Source organism: Daphnia pulex, chromosome 3 (assembly GCF_021134715.1).
Source record: "Daphnia pulex isolate KAP4 chromosome 3, ASM2113471v1".
NCBI classification, from domain to species: Eukaryota; Metazoa; Arthropoda; class Branchiopoda; order Diplostraca; family Daphniidae; genus Daphnia; species Daphnia pulex.
In genome coordinates, this window is record NC_060019.1 from 3,986,444 (window position 1) to 4,005,109 (window position 18,666).

At 39.1% G+C, this 18,666-nt stretch overlaps 1 protein-coding gene across 2 annotated transcripts; it reads left to right on the plus strand.

Annotated features, from left to right (window-relative positions):
- The first annotated feature begins 7,702 nt into the window (after positions 1 to 7,702).
- LOC124191561 (thymidylate kinase-like) lies at positions 7,703 to 9,129 on the plus strand. 2 transcript variants are annotated; one of them, XM_046584852.1, is made up of 8 exons: positions 7,703 to 7,797; positions 7,959 to 8,055; positions 8,129 to 8,183; positions 8,255 to 8,272; positions 8,342 to 8,432; positions 8,501 to 8,591; positions 8,663 to 8,851; positions 8,905 to 9,129. In XM_046584852.1, exons 2-8 carry the CDS (start codon positions 7,984 to 7,986, stop codon positions 9,016 to 9,018), a joined length of 630 nt encoding a protein of 209 aa, XP_046440808.1. In that variant the 5' UTR covers positions 7,703 to 7,797; positions 7,959 to 7,983; the 3' UTR covers positions 9,019 to 9,129. The 2 variants fall into 2 exon arrangements, with proteins under 2 accessions (XP_046440808.1, XP_046440807.1); XM_046584851.1 differs by lacking the exon at positions 7,703 to 7,797 and having other exon boundaries at positions 7,804 to 8,055.
- Positions 9,130 to 18,666: the final 9,537 nt, after the last annotated feature.

Below are 18,666 nucleotides of genomic sequence, written 5' to 3' on the forward strand. Positions count from 1 at the left end.
GGTAAACCAAGAAATGACTTGGGGATTCGCACCATTGGATCTGCTCCAATATGAAAAAGGATTCAATTCCACAATTTTTTCATATGGTCATCCTGGGTCACTTAAATCAAAAGACTGGGAGTTTAAATTAGGGGTCTCTTTTTATCCTTTCTTCTTTTTCTAAAACTACAGAGCCACGTTTTCAAAACTCACTGGTTTTCCACCAACGGAGAACGGTAAGTAAAAAAATATCTACTAGTTTTTTTTCTTCCCTCTTCGTCTACTAAACTGAACCTCAATTGGTTACCAACCCTTAACTGTTTTAACAACCCATATCAGCTGGAATAAGTTCACCTCTGCATGGAAAATTGATGTACCCCACACCACCTTGCAATTGGAAGGAAGAAGAATTTTTAAACAGATTAATTGGCATGAAATCGATAGACTGGATACTGTTTTCTACGAAAGTGCCGTATTTGCAGCAAAAAAACATTTGAAAGTTTCACTGAAAATGGCTCACGAGCTTAGTTGCAAAAGCGTTTCTCAGTGAATCCCAAATTACAACTTAACCGCGGAGTAAAGCCGAAGAACCATTGTTTCGATATTAAAGCTGAAGAATTTCTAAAAAATCCACAAGAAATTGTGGATGATTTCAAAGAACTACGAGAGAAATTCGATGCAGCCAATATAGGATACCAAAGGTTTGGGATTACATCACTGCAGTTAACCATTTTCGAAAACCTTTAAATTTCCCCCAAAATGATCAAAAAGTAGAAGTTTCGCAAACCACCTCTTTTAAAATGGCTATCAAAATTTACCGACGTCCAATGGACGATCCGCAATGGACTCAAGACGGAAAGTCTTTAATGATATTTTATTGAAGCAAAAATATGAATCGGCTACGCGTTGCCACTTCTCGAAATATCATTTGTGTCCAAAGCGTACAGCCTCTTTAAAAACGCAGTACGGTGATTTGCCATTTGGGACACAAAGTTTCTTTATATGCTCTTTCACATTTAAAAAATAAAAATAAATTTTTATTTTTATAAAATAAATAGAAAATATTTAAAAAATAATAAATTTTAGTACAATACCGCTTATTCTAGGGGAAACGGGGAAATGTAACCAAAAGGGCCACGTATTGTTTTCATGTTCCCAGTTTTGTCTTGAACCTCCCCTCCAAAAATCTTAACATTACAAGACACTACTGCTAATTAAAGAAATAAAAACTGAAGGCGCGCAGCGCCATAAGACGCCATGTTAAAAGCGTACCAACTTGGCCGGTAGGTACTGTAGCTGTTTCATCTGGGATAGAAAATCAAGGATAAAATGGATGATTTCAAAGAACTACGAGAGAAATTCGATGCAGCCAATACAGGATAGAAAGAATTGGAAATTCCATAACTGCAGTTAACCATTATCAAAAGCATTTAAATTTCCCCAAAATTGATCAAAAAGTAGAAGTTTCGCAAACCACCTATTTTAAAATGGCTATAGAAATTTGCCCAGGTCCAATGGACAATCTGCTATGGACTCAAGACAGAAAGTCTTTAATGATATTTTATAAAAGCAACAAATATGAATCGGCTACGCGTTGCCATTTCTTGAAATCTCATTTGTGTCCAAAGCGTACAGCCTCTTAAAAAACGCTGTACGGTGATTTGCCATTTGGGAAACAAATGAAATTTCAAGAACCTGCAACGCAGGATGTCCAACAACTCTATTGTTTTACGAAAACCTCAACATGGCCTCTCCTTCTACCCCTTCTACACATTTCTTGACCCCACCACAAAGTAAAATTGTCTGCTCAGACTTGATGACTATATGGTTTGCGTCGTTTGCTAAAATAGTATAAATCAATTTGAAAAATTCGAAATCAAATCGTTACAAATAATTTTAAACTTAATAAAAAATGCAACTCACATTTAAAAAATGTTAAAGAAAAAATTTACATATTCTGTTATTTTTAAATTTTTAAATTTTCTTGATTTACTTTTGTCATGGGTATTGAGAAGAAACTCTCTCAATAAACTAGGCTTACTTCCGAAGTTGCCAGTTTGTTTTAAGCGAAAACAAATTTTTGACACGAATTTGTAATTGCTCTTGCATAGCGGCTGATGAAGTTTTGCCAGTGTCATTACTAGTTTGAAATTTTTCCCATTTCAGTCATCTCTATTTCCCGTTCATAATTTGATGCCTTCGTTATCAGGTGAGATTTTTGTGTTTGTTTCACCTCGATATTCATTGTAGTTTATCTATTGTTAATTTAAAAAAAAAAGGCAATTTTTTTACGAAAACCAGATCCTGCCCCGAGGAAATAAGAACCCCGTGCACCCCGTCTCATCTTAGTTTCTTCTTCGTCTCTTCTTTCCATTCTTCCCTTGGGGCAAGAGATCACACCTATCCCTCGGCACCTCCGCCAACGCAAGGCATCCACCTGTCCCATTTGGCGCCATCTGCCGTAGCCTCTTCATGGCCCAACATACTGAAGAGCGTCGGTCACGATCTTTCAGATCTTCAGGACGCCGACGTTCCGGAAGAGAGCGTCGATGATACCGACAGTAAGAGAGGAGTGCCTCCGGCAGCCAGTAAGTTGATCCGACATGTATTTCAGACTAGACTAGACGACGTTGGAAAATGAAAAAGAGAGAAAGAAGATCTTTGAGAGGTACTAGACGATCCCGACTAGGATTATTTTAATTGTGTTTCCTTATTTCTTTTGATAGGCCTAATTAACTTAAATCTCATCCGTCTTTCCATCCAGATTGGGTGAGAGCACAGGGACCTAAAGAGCTGTGCTCCATGCCAAGCCATTCAAGTTAGCGCTCAAGAAATCCGGTGCTTCCGGATTGGCCAGTAACTCACCGTCAACTCATCCCACGCCGACTGTCAATACTCCGACTAAGCCTGACAATGAGGCGGTGCAACCGACGGAGAAGCCTGATCCACCCCGGAAAAAATCCGAATATTTTCGCACCGGTCCCCCACCGCTCCTTCATTATTAGGATTCGAGCCGAACCGAATCCGTTCGATTTCGTATCTTACTCTACCAGTTATGAACTACAAAAAGGGAAATGCGTCTGCTTGAAAGTTTTTCATGAGGTGTTCATACTTTTTGTTGTTATTGTGCTAAATTTTGTTTAAAAAAACCAATACGTGATTAAATATATTTATAACTGGTCCCAAAATTGGACTTTCTTTAAATTTAATTAAAATGGAAAACGTTAGTGTTAAGCCCAGGAGAGGGGCTTCAATAGAGGCAGCCCACAAAATTACACAAATGCCTGAACCCCCACTTTATCATTCGTTGAATAAGAACGACCTGCAAGATGAAACTGAATTCTTTTCACTTGAGGTTTCTGAAATTCAGGGTGAAGCACACGAATCAGACAATGATCAACTCCCTGTCCGTGATAATTACCACAACTTAGACGATGAGGAAGTTGAACTATTCAATAGTATCATTATGGGTGACGGTTCAAGCACTACCGATTCCAATGAAAATTTATTTCATGAAGATTGAAGAATCAGATAGTGACACTAACACTACTGTTGGTAAATAATATGCTATATGTAGTTTTGCCCTTTCAGATCCCCCCTCCCGAAATTAATAAAAGAATTACTATTTTGCGTTTAGATAAGAATACTGAAGAAAATACTGCAAAAAATGCAAGTCGAAGTAAGGGAACATCTTGGGTCTGGAAGTATTTCCGTAAGGATAGAGCTAATCGTGTTAACATTTGCTGTTTGTGCGAGTAAACAATTTTTTTTACATACTATATATAATGATATATAATGCCTTGCCTCACAGTAAATCATATAATACCAAGAATGCCCGATGCAGCACTTCAACTATGCAAAGACACTTGACGGGAAAAACCCACAGATAAGAGAAGAATTCAAATATTCCCATCTCATTGAAAAGAATAGTGGTGAGATGAGGTTTTTTTAAGTAGTTCGATCAAACTAAGTCTCTCAGTGGAAGAAATCCCTATGTATTTTGAAAATTTACCTGCTGCAGCTTCGACGCCATTGGGGCTTTTTGCAGGAGTAGTAGACTCCATTTTAGATAAGTCAATTTGAGTTTTTTTTCTATGAGTTTATTTTTTCCCACTTTTTTATATTTTTTCATTTTCCCCTTTTATTTACACATGTTAAGTGGAACAACGAAAAAGGAAGAAGGACGAGGAGGAGTCAACCATCAACAAAAGGTTATGCAACGAGGGGGCGGCTCAGTGAACATACATACGGGTGAAACATACAAAGGTATAATTTTTTTTATTTAATTTTTTTAAAATTTAAACATAGCAATATAGGCATTAATCTTTATTAATTTTTATTTAAACATATCAATTATAGAGAGGGTAGAAGAACAAATTGACGGCGAAGAAAACGGAAAAGACGAAGAAGGTGAAGATGAAGAAGAGGAAGGCGGGTGGGATCCTGCAATTGACGGGATCGACGGATTCCAAATCTGGTTTGAAGAGGAGGAGGAGGAGATTTACCATGAGGAGCCTAAAAAATGAGGAGCATGTGAAATTGATTGAGTTGTGAATTTTTTTCCCAAATCATTTTTTTTCCATACAGACCGAGGATCAACAATCCATCTTATAATGATAGCTATGGCTGATGGAGAGCCACCTCACAGCTATAAGCTGTTTGTCTTCATGACTCAGCAACTTGGTAGCTGTTATCGCTTTTCACAGCGTAAAGAATTTAAAAAATAGCGTGTAATGATGACGATCTACGGTAAGTAAACCCAAAATTTTTTAACAATTAATAATTAGATTTAATTATTATTTTTTTTTATAGGAGATCCTTGGCGTAATCAGTCCACCATCCATGAAAATGTAGAAGAGGCGAAGGATTTTTGCGTCAGGAATTACATCACGTTCCTGTTAGAGGAAGAGATAATGAATTTGTATTTTTTTTTTTATTCTAAAATTTTATTTCTTTTATTTATTTATATTACATTCTTAAATTAAATTATATCTTTTCTATTCTACATTCAGGAATTATCTCCCTGGAAGAGATTTTGATGACTATCAAATTTTCATCAAGGAAAATCTGCAACCGGGGGGTGGCGTATACCCCCACGTTGCACAAGTAGAATTAGACAAAGTCTTAAAAAAACATGTGGAAAAAAGGGAATTTACATATCCCAAAGGATACAAGCATGCTTGCACACTGGTTGTGGACCTTCCATTTGGATTAAGTATGTTAAAATATTTTGTTTTTATTTATTTGTACATTTTTGGTAATAATGTTTTATTTCTATTTTACAGAGTACGATGTCACCATCATAGATGCGGTGAAGGACAACGCCATAACAGATGCATATCTGAAGATTTTCGAAACACTCTATCGGAGCGGAAAAATTAATGGATACGTTTTCCGCCAAAAGGAACCAGTTGCAGCTGATCATCTACCTATTGTGACTACCAGTACTGTCACAGCAGGTGTTCAATTCTGTAGTTCCGATGTTCGTTACCGCTCCGGCCCTTTGGAGGGCTACCAAGTTATTTTCGAGGGCCCTGCAGCCAAAGATGAAAGTTTCAAGACATCGGCCGAGTCGGAAGATGCATTTTTAATCGAAAAAGATAAGAAAAAGGTGGAAATGGAAGAAAAGAAGAGATTCCTATTTGTAGGAGTTTATTACATTGCCATGAATCACCATCACTTACTGATGTATTTTTTTTACTTTTATAGATGTCAATCAACGAATGATTAGTGTTTTAAAGCATGTTCTAACAATTTTAACGCAAATAGGCATGCTAACAAATTTCATCCAGAGGAGTTCACTGAGACTGAGGGTCCTGCTTTAAGCAAAGCAAGGTTTTACTGTTAATAACTTTGGCATTCAATTAAATTTTAGGTACGTTGTAACCTAGAAACGTCGGAGGGGGAGAAATGCGACATAACATACGCGAAGGGGATTGAAGGGGAAAATGGCAATGGAGCCCAGACTAGCACTGCATACAACGTAAAGGATCCGATATCCTTTATCACCATTTCAACACATTTTTTTTTTCACAGATTACAATGTCCATCATCCAATGATTGGTTTTATGTTACATGTGGTTACAAACGTAATATTCCAAAACACATGAAAGATTTTCATCCCGAAGAATATGTGAGTAAAACGAAGAGGGATCCACTTGTCGATGAGGCTCTTAAAAAGGTGGCCGTCAAAAACCCCACAAAAATCCAATTGGTGACGTGGGTATAATTGGGGTTTATGGGTAAAATTCATTGTTCTTGTCCTGTACGTCCTTTTTATTTTTATTTCCCCCTACATAAATCAGGAAATTAAGGGGAGGGAGAGCGAAAGACAGCGATCTGTCGATGTGAGAGCTGGACGTGGTCTGCCGTTTCTACTTTCTAGAACAAAGAAAAGGTGATTTTTAAAAATTGGGGGTTGAGAAAGGGTTGCAAAAAATGAGGGGGGGTGCAACATTGCAACATAAATTTTTGTAAGAAAATTTGGCAGGCAGGCACGTAGACGTGTACGGCTATAATAGCTATAGACTTCTGGTCTCTTCTCGGCTGTGTTGGCTTCCCTATCCCGGTTTTAGGGTAAGAGTAGTCCGATTTTCAGAGATTTTAGGGCGGAGCCTATCAGAATTGTGAAGTGGAAACGTTAAAAAGAGCCATCTAGGCTGTACGAAGCGGTACGAAGTAGCTGGACGTAGTAGCTGACACAATCACTAAAGGCACTTTTTAAAGTTTCCATATCGGACTACTTTTACCCTAAAACCAGAGTTATAGATGTATGGTAGAACCACTGCCTGTTAAATTTAAATTTTCCTCTCGGAAATTTTTCCCAAAGTTGCAGCCAATATCGCGAATCGAAAGTGGAAAAATGAGCTTAAGTATCGATTTATACCTTATTGTCAGCGCCATCAGCGACCATCTACTGAAAATTTGTTGCTTTTGGTACTGGAAAAAAAATGTGTTTCCCAACACACCCGCTGTGGCTCTGCAACTAAGGTATGGTCAGAACACTTCCAGGGGGAAAAGCCGAAAAGGCAATGGAAGGCCTTTCCATATAAGTGGTTCTACCATCATCTATGGCTCTGCTAAAACCGGGATAGGGAAGCCAACACAACACAGCCGAGAAGAGAACAGGGGTTACGGAAAATTGACGAAAAAAATAAATTAAAACTAAATAGCCCTGTTTACACGCGATAATTCTGCTCTTTTGGTAGCCAAACGGCTGGAACTAGGACTGTGGGGGGGGCTGAACGAAAAAAACCCCAACCCGACTCGACCCACCGAGGCATTTTTTTAACGGGGCGGGCGACGGGTTAAACCCCCGGATCCGCGGGCCAACCCGAGCGGTGGCGCCATCTAGTAGTCACATAGAAAAGCTCGTTATTCTCTATGCCTGTCAAAATATTGCCGCCAAATGCTCTACGATAATTTCGTAGCATGAAAAGTAGGATAAGTGGTAGAAAAGGGCGTTCAGGGGTGTTCAGAAGACAGAATTGATATGTCACTGTTGGAAGAAGAAGATAATTAAGAAATTTAGGGAATTTTTTAAAGTTTGTAAAAAAAAAGTGTGTTTGACCCGATTTTTTACCCGGGCCGTTATTTTTTTGACCCATGGGTCGGCCCGGGCCGAGTCCAATTTGCTCTGTTGGCCCAACCCGCTCCAACCCGCGGAAGAAGAAAAACCCATCTAAAAAACCTATTTGAAAAAAAAAACGCTAAAAAACGTCCGGGCCACAGCCCTAGCTGGAACCCGATAAAAAATGTCATTGCTAATTGGTATTCATCGGAAGAGATCTGGCAACACGGTCCTGTCATGTTCGTCTGGTAAGTTTTCGAAAGTGACAAAAGGACTCTTTTTTTTTTAAGTTCTTGTTCTTGTTGTTCTTTCTTGGGAAGTGTCAACCAGCAGATTTTACTGCTTAACTTAACTGTTACGCACTTTAATTATTCCAGCCATCGACAAGTTATTTTTATACTTATTTTAGAGGTATACACTAATATTGCAATAAAATGATAAAAAGAGGCGCACTCATCGTATTAGAAGGATGTGATCGGTCAGGAAAAACTACTCAATGTCAAAAGGTTAAACATTTGTATTAATAAACATCTTAAAAATCAAATAAACAAAGTGCATTTGTTGAATAAATACCACAAGGCAATCACGTGGTTACAAGAAAGCAATAAAGAAGCTCATCTAATGAGATTTCCAGGTAGCGAAATGTTTAATATTTTAATGTTGATATACTTCTTTAAATGATCTCAAAATCCTCTCAAATTTCAGATCGATCAACTATCATTGGTGAATCTCTACCACAATTTCAACCTAATTAACATATAGATTGAAAGTATTCTTTTTACATCCTTACAGGGAGTCTTATCAATAAATACTTGGAATGCAGCACAGAATTAGATGATCATGCAATCCATTTGCTCTTTTCAGCCAATCGATGGGAACTGTTGTATGTTTTTTTGAGTTTTCTTGTTTAAATTTTTCTATGCATTTAAGGTTATATATTTCTACACACAGGCCAGACATTAAAAAATTATTGCAGAAAGGCACAAATGTTATCGTGGATCGTTACTCATATTCAGGAATTGCCTTCTCTGCCGCAAAACCTGTATATATAACAAGGATTTTCAGCTAAAATTATTCTTGTAAAACTCTAACTTGCCTAATACTTTGTTATAGAACATGGACTTAAGGTGGTGCCAACAATCAGACAGTGGTTTGTTGAAACCTGACCTGGTAATATTTCTTGATATTGATCCCGTTGAGGCACAAACTAGGGGACAGTATGGATCTGAACGGTACGAAAATCTCGAGATGCAGAAAGTTGTCCGATCAAACTATCTGAAGCTTCTAGATGAATCATGGAGGGTAATGCCATAATAAAATATTCTAGAATACTCCTTATAATGTTTTATTTTCAGGTTGTAGATGCCAGCAGATCTATGGAAGAAGTCGGGCGTGATGTCTGTCGATTGGTTCAGGAAGCATTAGACAATATAACACCCGATTCCGCATTGAAGCAACTGTGGATTTAATTTGTGTCAAATAATTTTGAAGTTTATTCACTTGTGTAACGACGAAAGCCCTTAGTGTATTTCGGATACATTAATTTTAAAATTAAAATAAATTGTTAGTCATATTTTGAAGGAGCTGTATCCTGTATTTTAGTGTGATCGACGCTTTCATAAAATAGAGAATATTACATAGTATACGTTCCTTGCAGAAAATCCGTAGATCGGCAAAGAATACCGCATACATACAGCTACATAATGGTTTGTTGCTTTTAACTTCCCTTTGTTTTTGTTTTTTTGCTAGACTGCCGTTGCCGTTAGTCCCGTCTAATCAGTGGCTGCCAGTGCCATGGTATCCCCAAGTAACAGTAAAAGGTGACAATGTTTATTTTTTAAGATTTTTTACTTTTTTGAGTCATTCATTGGATTAAGACGTCCTTCAGTTTAAAACTTATTTTTTTTTCATTTTTTTCATTTTTTTCATTTTTTATTTTAGCTGGATCTAATATTTCAGGAATTCATGTTGTTATTTTTTTCCTTCTGGGAAACGACGACTTTAAGTTCAAAACTTAAAAAAAAAAATGTTTGTTTTAGATTTCAGGATATAAATTTTTTTTTATGGGAATCGGTTGAAAAATTTGATTAGATTTTTTTTTCTGCTCTGACCGTAGAGTAGAGTGAGTAATTACGTATTTCTACCACACCGTAATTTCTTTGCACATTTTCACCCCTCTCCAGCCAGTTTCATTTGATTCAATTCTCATCTTCTGACTAAATCTGAAATTCAAGTTCTCCTGTATATATCTGGAACTAGCTGGAAAACTAAACGTTACGAGGAGGGAATGATGAATCAAATGGGTGTGTTTGCTGATGAGGGTGGGAGCGCGGAGCCCGTTATTATATCCTTAGAGCGCCAAACACACAGCGTCCAAAGTTGTCGGACAAGGTAGAGAGGCGTTGCTGGGCTCACGGGAGACAAGATTGGACGTTTGCGTGCCGATGAATGGCCTCCGTGTTGAGTAAGGGTTAGGGGCTATACAAGTATACATAGACGGACGCAGACGACAATATCGAGAAATGCGCCCAGTATATGCACTGTATATACCTTAAAATCCGGCTAAAATCAGCCAGACCCCAATCAGCATGACCGCTGGTGTCCATCGTCTGTCATTTGAAGGGCCTAGATCTGCTATCCAGAATTCCGTCCTATACAACAACGACAAGAGAGAAACCACACCACAACAACTTTGGTCGGCTCCATCATTTTCTCCGAGTTAATTCTCCCCCCCCCTAAAAAAACTCGATTTTCTTCCTCTAAAACAAAAAATGCAATTAAATTTTTCACGCCCAATGTATATATAGAGAGAGCGATAATAATCAGACCTATTAAATTCAGTTTCTTTTTAGTGTTTGACATTGAATGTGATTAGAAAGACGAGATACAATTATACATAAAACACAACAATATTAAATATTATTTTATCAAATTGTGCGCCTCGGCTTCTTTTTCTGTTCATTTTTCAAAAGCTGCTGCATATTATTTCTAGGCCATTACGTGCCGTTTCATGTGTAGGGCAAGACAAGTGGCAAGATGGTCAAATCTGGAGAATGCCCGTTCGCAGAGTCGGCACTGGAAGGGCCGGTCGCCGGTGTGTTTGCGGTAGTGGCGGGTGAGCTCGTCGGAGCGGGCGAAAATCCATCCGCATCCCTTCCAGAAGCACTACATGGCTTCTCGCCCGTGTGCGTCCGCAGGTGATGGGCCTTCAGTTGCGGCGACTTCGTGTACGTCTTGGCGCATCCGGCAAACGAGCACAAATGAGTCGTCACTTTCTTCCGGCCTCATCGCTTCCGCCCTGCGCGAATGTTTCGCGTACAGTTTTCAAAATTAAACAGAAAAAAAACGCTGGAGAAATTTGAAATTCAAATATTTACCGCGTTTGGCTTTGACGGAAGGGCCGGCATCAGAGGTTGCTGTTGCTGTTGCGGAGTGGGTTATATATGGATGAGATGCGGATGATGATGATGCTGATTCAATTGGAGTTGATTGTGATGATGAGCGGCGGAGTTGAGCGTCTCCAGAGGAGCAACGACCTGGGGCGAACAGGGTGGCGTCGAGACGGACACCCTCCCGCGCGCCTGGTCCCTGGTGGCGGTGGTGATGAGCAAACGGCGAGTGATGGACGGAGAACCTACCGGCCGTCAGATGATGAGCCGGCCCGCCTTGATGCGGATGATTCAAACTGTTGGCGTAATGGGCCAGCGGGACGGCCACCGATCCGTGGTAGTGGTGGTAAGCCGACGGATGGTGGCCGAATCTGGCGTAACTCCCGTTGTTGTTGCTGTTGCCGTTCGGCGACGGTGACGGACTGCTGATCGACGCGCTGTCTTGTTGCCGCGAATCAAATGGTGATGATTTGAATTTCCCGTCGGCTGCCCATAAATCCCGGCCGACCTCTGATAGCCTCCGCCGCCATCGGCAGCCGACAGGTTCTGCTCGTGATGGAACGAAGAAGAGGCCGCTGGATAGTATCCCGGATGATGATGATGCTGGACTGACGGATGCTGGACGTGATGATATTGCAGATAATTATTGCCGAAATAGGACGACGACGATCCCGACCCGCTCGTGTCGTCCGTCTGATGGCTGATGAGGTCAACAGGTTCGTCTTTATTTGATGACCGCCAAGCCAGCCGACGACGTTCCTCCCGTCATTGACTCGGCTGGCCCGTAACAAGTCGCGCCCTTTTCATTGTGGTCCAATTGATAAACAGAAAAAATGACGTCAAAATCAAATGGAGTGACACATTTGGGCTAAAAATGAAAAGGGCGTCTTTCATCGAATCGTGTCGTCGTTTCACACAAGTGTGCACTCTAGCCCCGAGGCTATCATAACGTGTCGTAACTCGCTCGATCTGTTGATTCACAGGGGCATGATAATAATTAAAGAAAGAAATGCATACACATTTCTACTGGTTGGGATTATAATAAAATCCTAATAAAAAAAAAGAAGAGAAGAAAAGGAGCCCTGATGAATGAATTCATTCAATGAAAAAATTCGTCTGTCTGTCTGCTGGCCTAAATATATAGGCCGCCGAGCTGTTTAAGGCAACTCCATCATCAGCCAGTTTGATTGATACACACATACTTAAACATATCTTAAGGAAAAAGAAAACAAAAAGGAGAATGACTGGGGAAAATGCTGTTATTCTACTTATCGTCAATTATTATTACGTAGTACTACGTGCTACGTGAAGTGTGTAACGAATAATCAGATGGAAAACGATTTGTTTTGCGCAGCACGGACAGTTGTGTGTTTATCTCCTGGCGCTGGTTAGTTGACTTCGACTTGATCATTTTTTCGTTATTATTATTACACGTATCTTTTATAATAGGATGGTTGTAGTGGTTGTTGTTGAGGTTGTTGTTGTGGTGTTGGTGTTGGTGCTGCTGCTGTTGCTGCGGCTGGAATCCGGGATGAATTCGACTCATCTGATGATGAGCTGCAATCGGATGATGAATCGGGTGATAGTGATGGTAGTGGACAGTGGACACTGGGCACTGACCGAAGGGCCGAGAGGGTCCACTCAGCCGGAAGGGTGGCCCAGAGTTTCCGAGTTGGCGGTGGCAAAAAAGCTAGGGTTACGTTAAAACTTATATGTACAAAAATGTAGGCAAGCTTTTGTTTGGTAATCAGATAGAAATATCCGTAAAAAATGTAAGACATTGAACAGACTTAGTACGCCAACCCATCATTTTTTGCAGAAAGTGCAGAAGATTGACAATAAGAAGGTTCAAATTCTTCCTACAGAATATGAAAAAAGAGTTCTACACATGCATGATGCATGACCGTATCTGCCGTAATGAGAAGTAGAGATCGAAGCCGCTTGGGCAACCTATTTAGGATTGATAATAAGCCAAAAATGAAATAATTTGAGAAAGATGAATACAAGGTATTGCATTCAAATTTTACCTATGCGACTTGAACTGCAGAAATCACTTATTGTTGTTGGGTAACGGCGATCATTTTCCGTAACGGTGTTGGCTTGCAGTGCAACTAGTAATCCTGCATAATTTCAAATCGATCATTTGTTTTAAGAAGCAGCAGTAATTTATTAGGCTAGTAATAACTGAATATCAGCATCGAATCTTTTATTTGTTTAATTCAATGTGAAAAAAGGAAATTACTGCGTCTTACCACAGATGAAAAGAGAACAGAGAGTGATGTTCATTTTCCAAGGACAAAGGCAACGACTAAGCAGCGATCAATTTGACCATATCAATTATATTAGACAGCTAACTATATACTGCTGGAAAGAAACGTTGGTTGTAAGTCTAACCCAGGTCTAACCACTCCAGTCTGTCTGCTGTAGATTAGCTCAAGTGAAAAATCAAGTCTCGTCTCAACAACTGATTTGTGTTTCAAAGTTATGGAGCTCCTAATGTACATGGATGAACGAGATTACGAGGTGGAAAAAATTCTTCTGAATGGGTAAGTCATATATTTATTATTTACGTTCATTTGTTTGTGCATAACGCCAAGAGTGGAACGGGCCTGTTATATTTGTAATAATCAATCTGCTACTCGGTCACAGATATTGTGGTTTGGGGGAAAGATATTAATTTAAGATATAACTTTTAAAATTTGCATTTTCCAGTACTGTTGTTATGGAAATGAATTTTTCTTCAGTTTTTCTTTGAACTCTTTCCCACATAGCACACTTCATCCGTCGGATGTCCGAATGAGAGCCGCATATCCGATTGACAGCCATGTCCCGTACGGGATGTTAAATGGATGTCCAATGGCTATACGTATTGGTTGTCCCTAGGATGAGCAAAAACAACATCCTATTGACATCCATAATACATCCAAGTATAGATATCACGTAAAGTAATTTTCTTTGAAGACCTTGAATTTTTACTTGTTTTTTAAAAAAATATCAGCCGCAAAGGCGCGATTTTAAAAATTCCTTTAGGTAGAAAAATTGTTTTCGAAATTTTGTTTGCCTTCAGACATGATATGGATGAGAAGAAACTTTATTTTTTTAAATAAAGTTAAAAATAACATTAAATTTGCGTAATCGGGTTGTTTTTTAAAATGAGTTCATAAACGAAATAAGTTTAACATACAAATTTCAGGCAATAAAGACATCACATCAGACACTAGTTTAACTGATTCCGTAAACGTTTCATTGTTGAAATTTAAAAAAGAATTATTCGGATTCTCATGAAAATGTGCCTTTATTGCGAACGAAGGCTGATTTCAAAGACTTATAAGAATACTCGTAAGAATATGTCCCAAGACTGACTTGATACTCATATATAATAAATGGCGTGACGGTAAAGCACTGAGAACCCACCCAGTCGTTCCGGGTTCGAATCTCGGAAAAGTCTAAACTACTTTCAATGAAAAAAAGCTTTCAAGTAAAAAATAGATTAGAAATAAAGAAGGAAATATAAAATAAATTAGTAATCTTGTGCCAGTTGAAAGCTAACGGAAAGATAAGAATTTTGTGCATGAATCATACCCCAAGGCAACGTGGATTCGTGTTTTTCGTAAGCAATTTGGACTTTTACTTTTCCCGTCGTTCCAAATAACTTTGAAAATAAACCTACAACTTATCCTAGACTAATCTTTTACCGATTTTCACGGCTTCGCCGTGCTGATCCTGAATTTGAATTTCACGGCTCCGCCGTGATGATATCGGATGTGAATTTCACGGCTTCGCCGTGATGGTTGTTCGGGAGCTACTACACTTGGTAACCTAAACTTAACTAACCGAACCTAACCTAACCTAACCTAGCCTAACCTAACCTAACCTAACCAAAGTTAGTGGCAGTTATTTGTTTTTATTTACAGAGTGGTCAATGTTGCAACTTTGGGCGCGGGCTCCGCTATTTAGCCGGAGGTATCCTCCGGTATCCTCTCTATATCCGCTCAGCTGCCGATTGCATCGGCAAAGTCAGTGGCAGTTATTTTTTACAGATTGGACGATGTTGCAATTTAGGAGTTGCTTAATTTTATTCGTTTTGATTCAGAATGATTGAATCCTCCCCCCCTTAAGTTGACGAATTGCCAGTCAAACTCATTATCTCCTTGTCGTTCTCCTTTTCCTTTTGCCAGTTAATTCTCTTTTTCTAAAGGGAAGACCGAACGAAAGCAAATTATGTATAAAAATTCAAAGCGGACCTATTTCTCCGTCACGGAATCAGACAAGAGCGGACTAATTAGGAGTTTGAGACAAACACAGTCACCATTCATATACTTTGCCTAGCTCAAACAAAGATGAGTGAATTTCACACATTGCCTGCTTGTTATTTATAAGTTAGTTGGCCGATTCCCGTTTTTATTATTTTATGAACATATTCCTCTTGGTCTTAACCATAAAGTTCATTTTTAACAAAAGTCGTTTTCACTTCAGAGCTGTCGTAAATTCGAAAAATTAACGAATTTCCGTACTCACTTCGCAAATTTTTCTCCCCTGTTGACATCTGGCCCGTAAATCTAATTGATGCCTTGTTAATTTTCTTCTTGCTAGACCTTTTTCGTTTTTTGATCACTTTTTTCATTTATTCATTTTAATTTGCGAAGATTGTTTTATTTGCAATTGATTTGATCGATGTTTTATTTTGATTCAGAGTGATTAAAATTTTTCCCCCTGTTGACATCTTATGGAGTAGTTGGACATCCTGCGTTGCGCATTCTCCGCAAATTCGAAAATCTCATTTGTGTCCAACTTGATCTGTGTCGCCTACAGCGTCTTATGGAAAAACCAACTTCTTCCCGTTAAAAAAGTTGTTTTCTTACCTATAACTTTGATTTCCCCCCTTTTCTTCCTAACAGTGAATACTTTATTCATTTCTCTATTACCTAATTTTTATTTCTATCCCCAATTCCATCTGGTTAATTTTTAATTAATTTTTGTTTGTGACTGGTTTTTTTGTTGTCTCCTGTAGCAGAAGAATTTCGTTCGTAGCGTGGTCGATTCTGTCTAGAAACGTCTAGAAACGTCTGCTACAGGAGACGAACAAAAAAACTAGTCACAAACAAAAATTAATTAAAAATTAACCAGATGGAATTGGGGATAGAAATAAAAATTAGGTAATAGAGAAATGAATAAAGTATTAACTGTTAGGAAGAAAAGGGGGGAAAATCAGAGTCATAGATAAGAAAACAATTTTTTAACCGAGGAGAAGTTGGTTTTCCCATAAGACGCTGTAGGCGACACAGACAGAGTTGGACACAAATGAGATTTTCGCATTTGCGGAGAATGCACAACGCAGGATGTCCAACTACTCCATTGCCTGTCAAATCATGTCAAACTCATTGTCGCCTTGTTGCCAGTTAATTTTCTTCTTGCTAGACAATTTTCGTTTTTTGATCACTTTTTTTCTTTTCAAGTTGTAAAGATTTTTTTATTTGCAATTTATTTGAATGCGTGATATCTTGATAAGCCTGTTCATTTTTGTCCGTAGTTTATTTATTACCCAATATTCGTTGCCTTCCCGTCGATTTGTCGCCTGATATTCTGTCTGCCCCTCACTTAAACGGCTTAATTTTGTTAGAACTATTCGTCTTTTCCCTGAAAGCTTGGTCTGTTTTAGTCGTGGATGCGTATTCAAACAGTTTAATTTAAGACTGGTATTATTGTCTTTTGATTAGTTACCCGTCACTCACGTTTTTCCGAGTAGAAATTTAGTCAATTGCATTGTGTTTGACCGTGAATCAAATTCGTTTTCTTCTTCTTTTTATACGTAATTTTCGTGTTTTTATATGAGACAGGAATTGTTGTCATTTGATTGGTTATCCGTCACTCACTGTCTTATATTTTTTAATCCGTTAATTCTCGGATATTTATTATTAATTTTAGGTAATAAAATGTTTCGGGATATAGTAGATATAGTAGCCAGAGTGTTAAACCCCGACGAAGAAGAAACTCTTTAAAAAATATTTAAGCGGTTTTCTTTCTCCCTGAAAACAGGCCTATTTTCACTTTTAATTTTAAGTTCCTTAAGGATCTATGAATTAAACACTGGTTCAATCAAAACATTTTTCCTTGTAAGAAAGAACAATTTCATTTTAATCTGTTTCTACCACCTTTTATATACTTTGGCGGAGCTCCAACCGTGGTGAGTGAAATTCACATACTGCCGTCTCGTTATTTATAAGTTAGTAAGCCGATTTTAGTCTTTAATTTTTTGTGAACACATTTTACTTAGTGTTAAATATGAAGTTCATTTTTTACAAACGTCATTTTCGCTTAACAGCTATCGTAGGTAAAAAAACGAACGAATTTCCATGTTCCTTTCGTCACATTTTCTCCCCTAGCTAGATCCCCCCCCCATCAGCGACTCAGCCTCCCCTCTTGCAACTCGAGGATTTTCCCTTGAGGGTAAAGAACCCAAAACAGGTAGAAACCCCGGCGACCAATCAGCGCGTGAGCACACGGAAAACTCCTCCTCCCAAAACGCTTATTCTTTTATAGTATAGGATAGTATAGGATGATAGAGGAAGAGTTAGAGACAGGCTTTTAAAAAGTGCGGGTAATTAAAAGGCTCAAAGCAGGGATCTTGAGAAAGTTGGATGGTCAGAAAAAAAGTATTTGATTTTGTTGGATATTTTGATGAAAAAATGCATAGATTCGAAGATACAGATATGTGGAGTTTGGGCAGTACGAGCATTAATTATAGTATCTATTCCCATAAAAGCGCCGCCGCATCTGTAGCTAGATCTTTGATATCTTCTAAATACTTACATCGCTTTTCAGCATTAAACATTTTGGGAGCTTTCAAAAAAAGAGTCCTGATGTATTCATATTTTTTTTTTTAAGGGCGTGGACTCGAAGACCGAGTATTGCCCCGTGTATTTCACCCAATTAGCATCAAAGTTACATGTTTTACAAAAGGGAACGATCCATAGGACTAGAGAGTTGTACATAAATTTGGGAAACTGGGCCTGCGCGGCGGCTCTGGTGCGGGCGTGCCAGGGCAAGACCAAAGGGGATTTGAGTACCTGTCCGGCTTGGTTAGACCTTCTAGACCACCAGCCGGTGGTCGCCGGCATAGCTACATTCCCCTATGGGTTCCCGACAGCAGTTCCCAGAGCCCCGGCCTGACGAGCTGATATTATCAGAGAGAAAGAGAATAGGAGAGGGGCTAAATTAAAATACCAGACCATCAACAATGACAACACTGTACTCTAGTGGCTGATTCCATAAAATTGAGCTACTGGTTCACGAGAAGCGAGCAGAGGGCGTCTCCAAGGAAAGCGCTAGTCTGTCCAAGAGAGCCCTCACGCAGGCAGTGAGACCATAGTATCCGGTGGCTGGATAGGTGGCCAACGGGAACGCGCGCTCCCGGACCCCATTCCTAGCCACCGGAACAGAGCAAATAAGATATGCTTCAAGAGGCCTAAAATCAGTGTTAGACGAAATAATATAGAGACACGAGATGCGTTCGTCTTCAACTATTTAAGAGAGAAACGCTTAGTGCTAAGCACATATTTGACCAGTGCATTCCAGGACAGATTTGATTTTGGAAAGATATGGAGAGGAGGGGGCCAGGGAAGGTTGACGGCAAGGAGCTTTCCATACAGCTCCTCTCTGAGACTAGAGTAGTTTGGGCAGTAGAAAAGAAAGTGAGTAACGGACTCAATAGTAGCACCGCATCGACAG

Excerpts from the sequence above, each read along its gene's own strand:
- LOC124191561 (XM_046584852.1), top strand. The coding sequence starts at position 7,984 with ATGATAAAAAGAGGCGCACTCATCGTATTAGAAGGATGTGATCGGTCA. Across the intron at positions 8,056-8,128 it reads AAACTACTCAATGTCAAAAG|GCAATCACGTGGTTACAAGA; the intron begins GTTAAACATTTG and ends AAATACCACAAG. Across the intron at positions 8,433-8,500 it reads GCCAATCGATGGGAACTGTT|GCCAGACATTAAAAAATTAT; the intron begins GTATGTTTTTTT and ends TTCTACACACAG.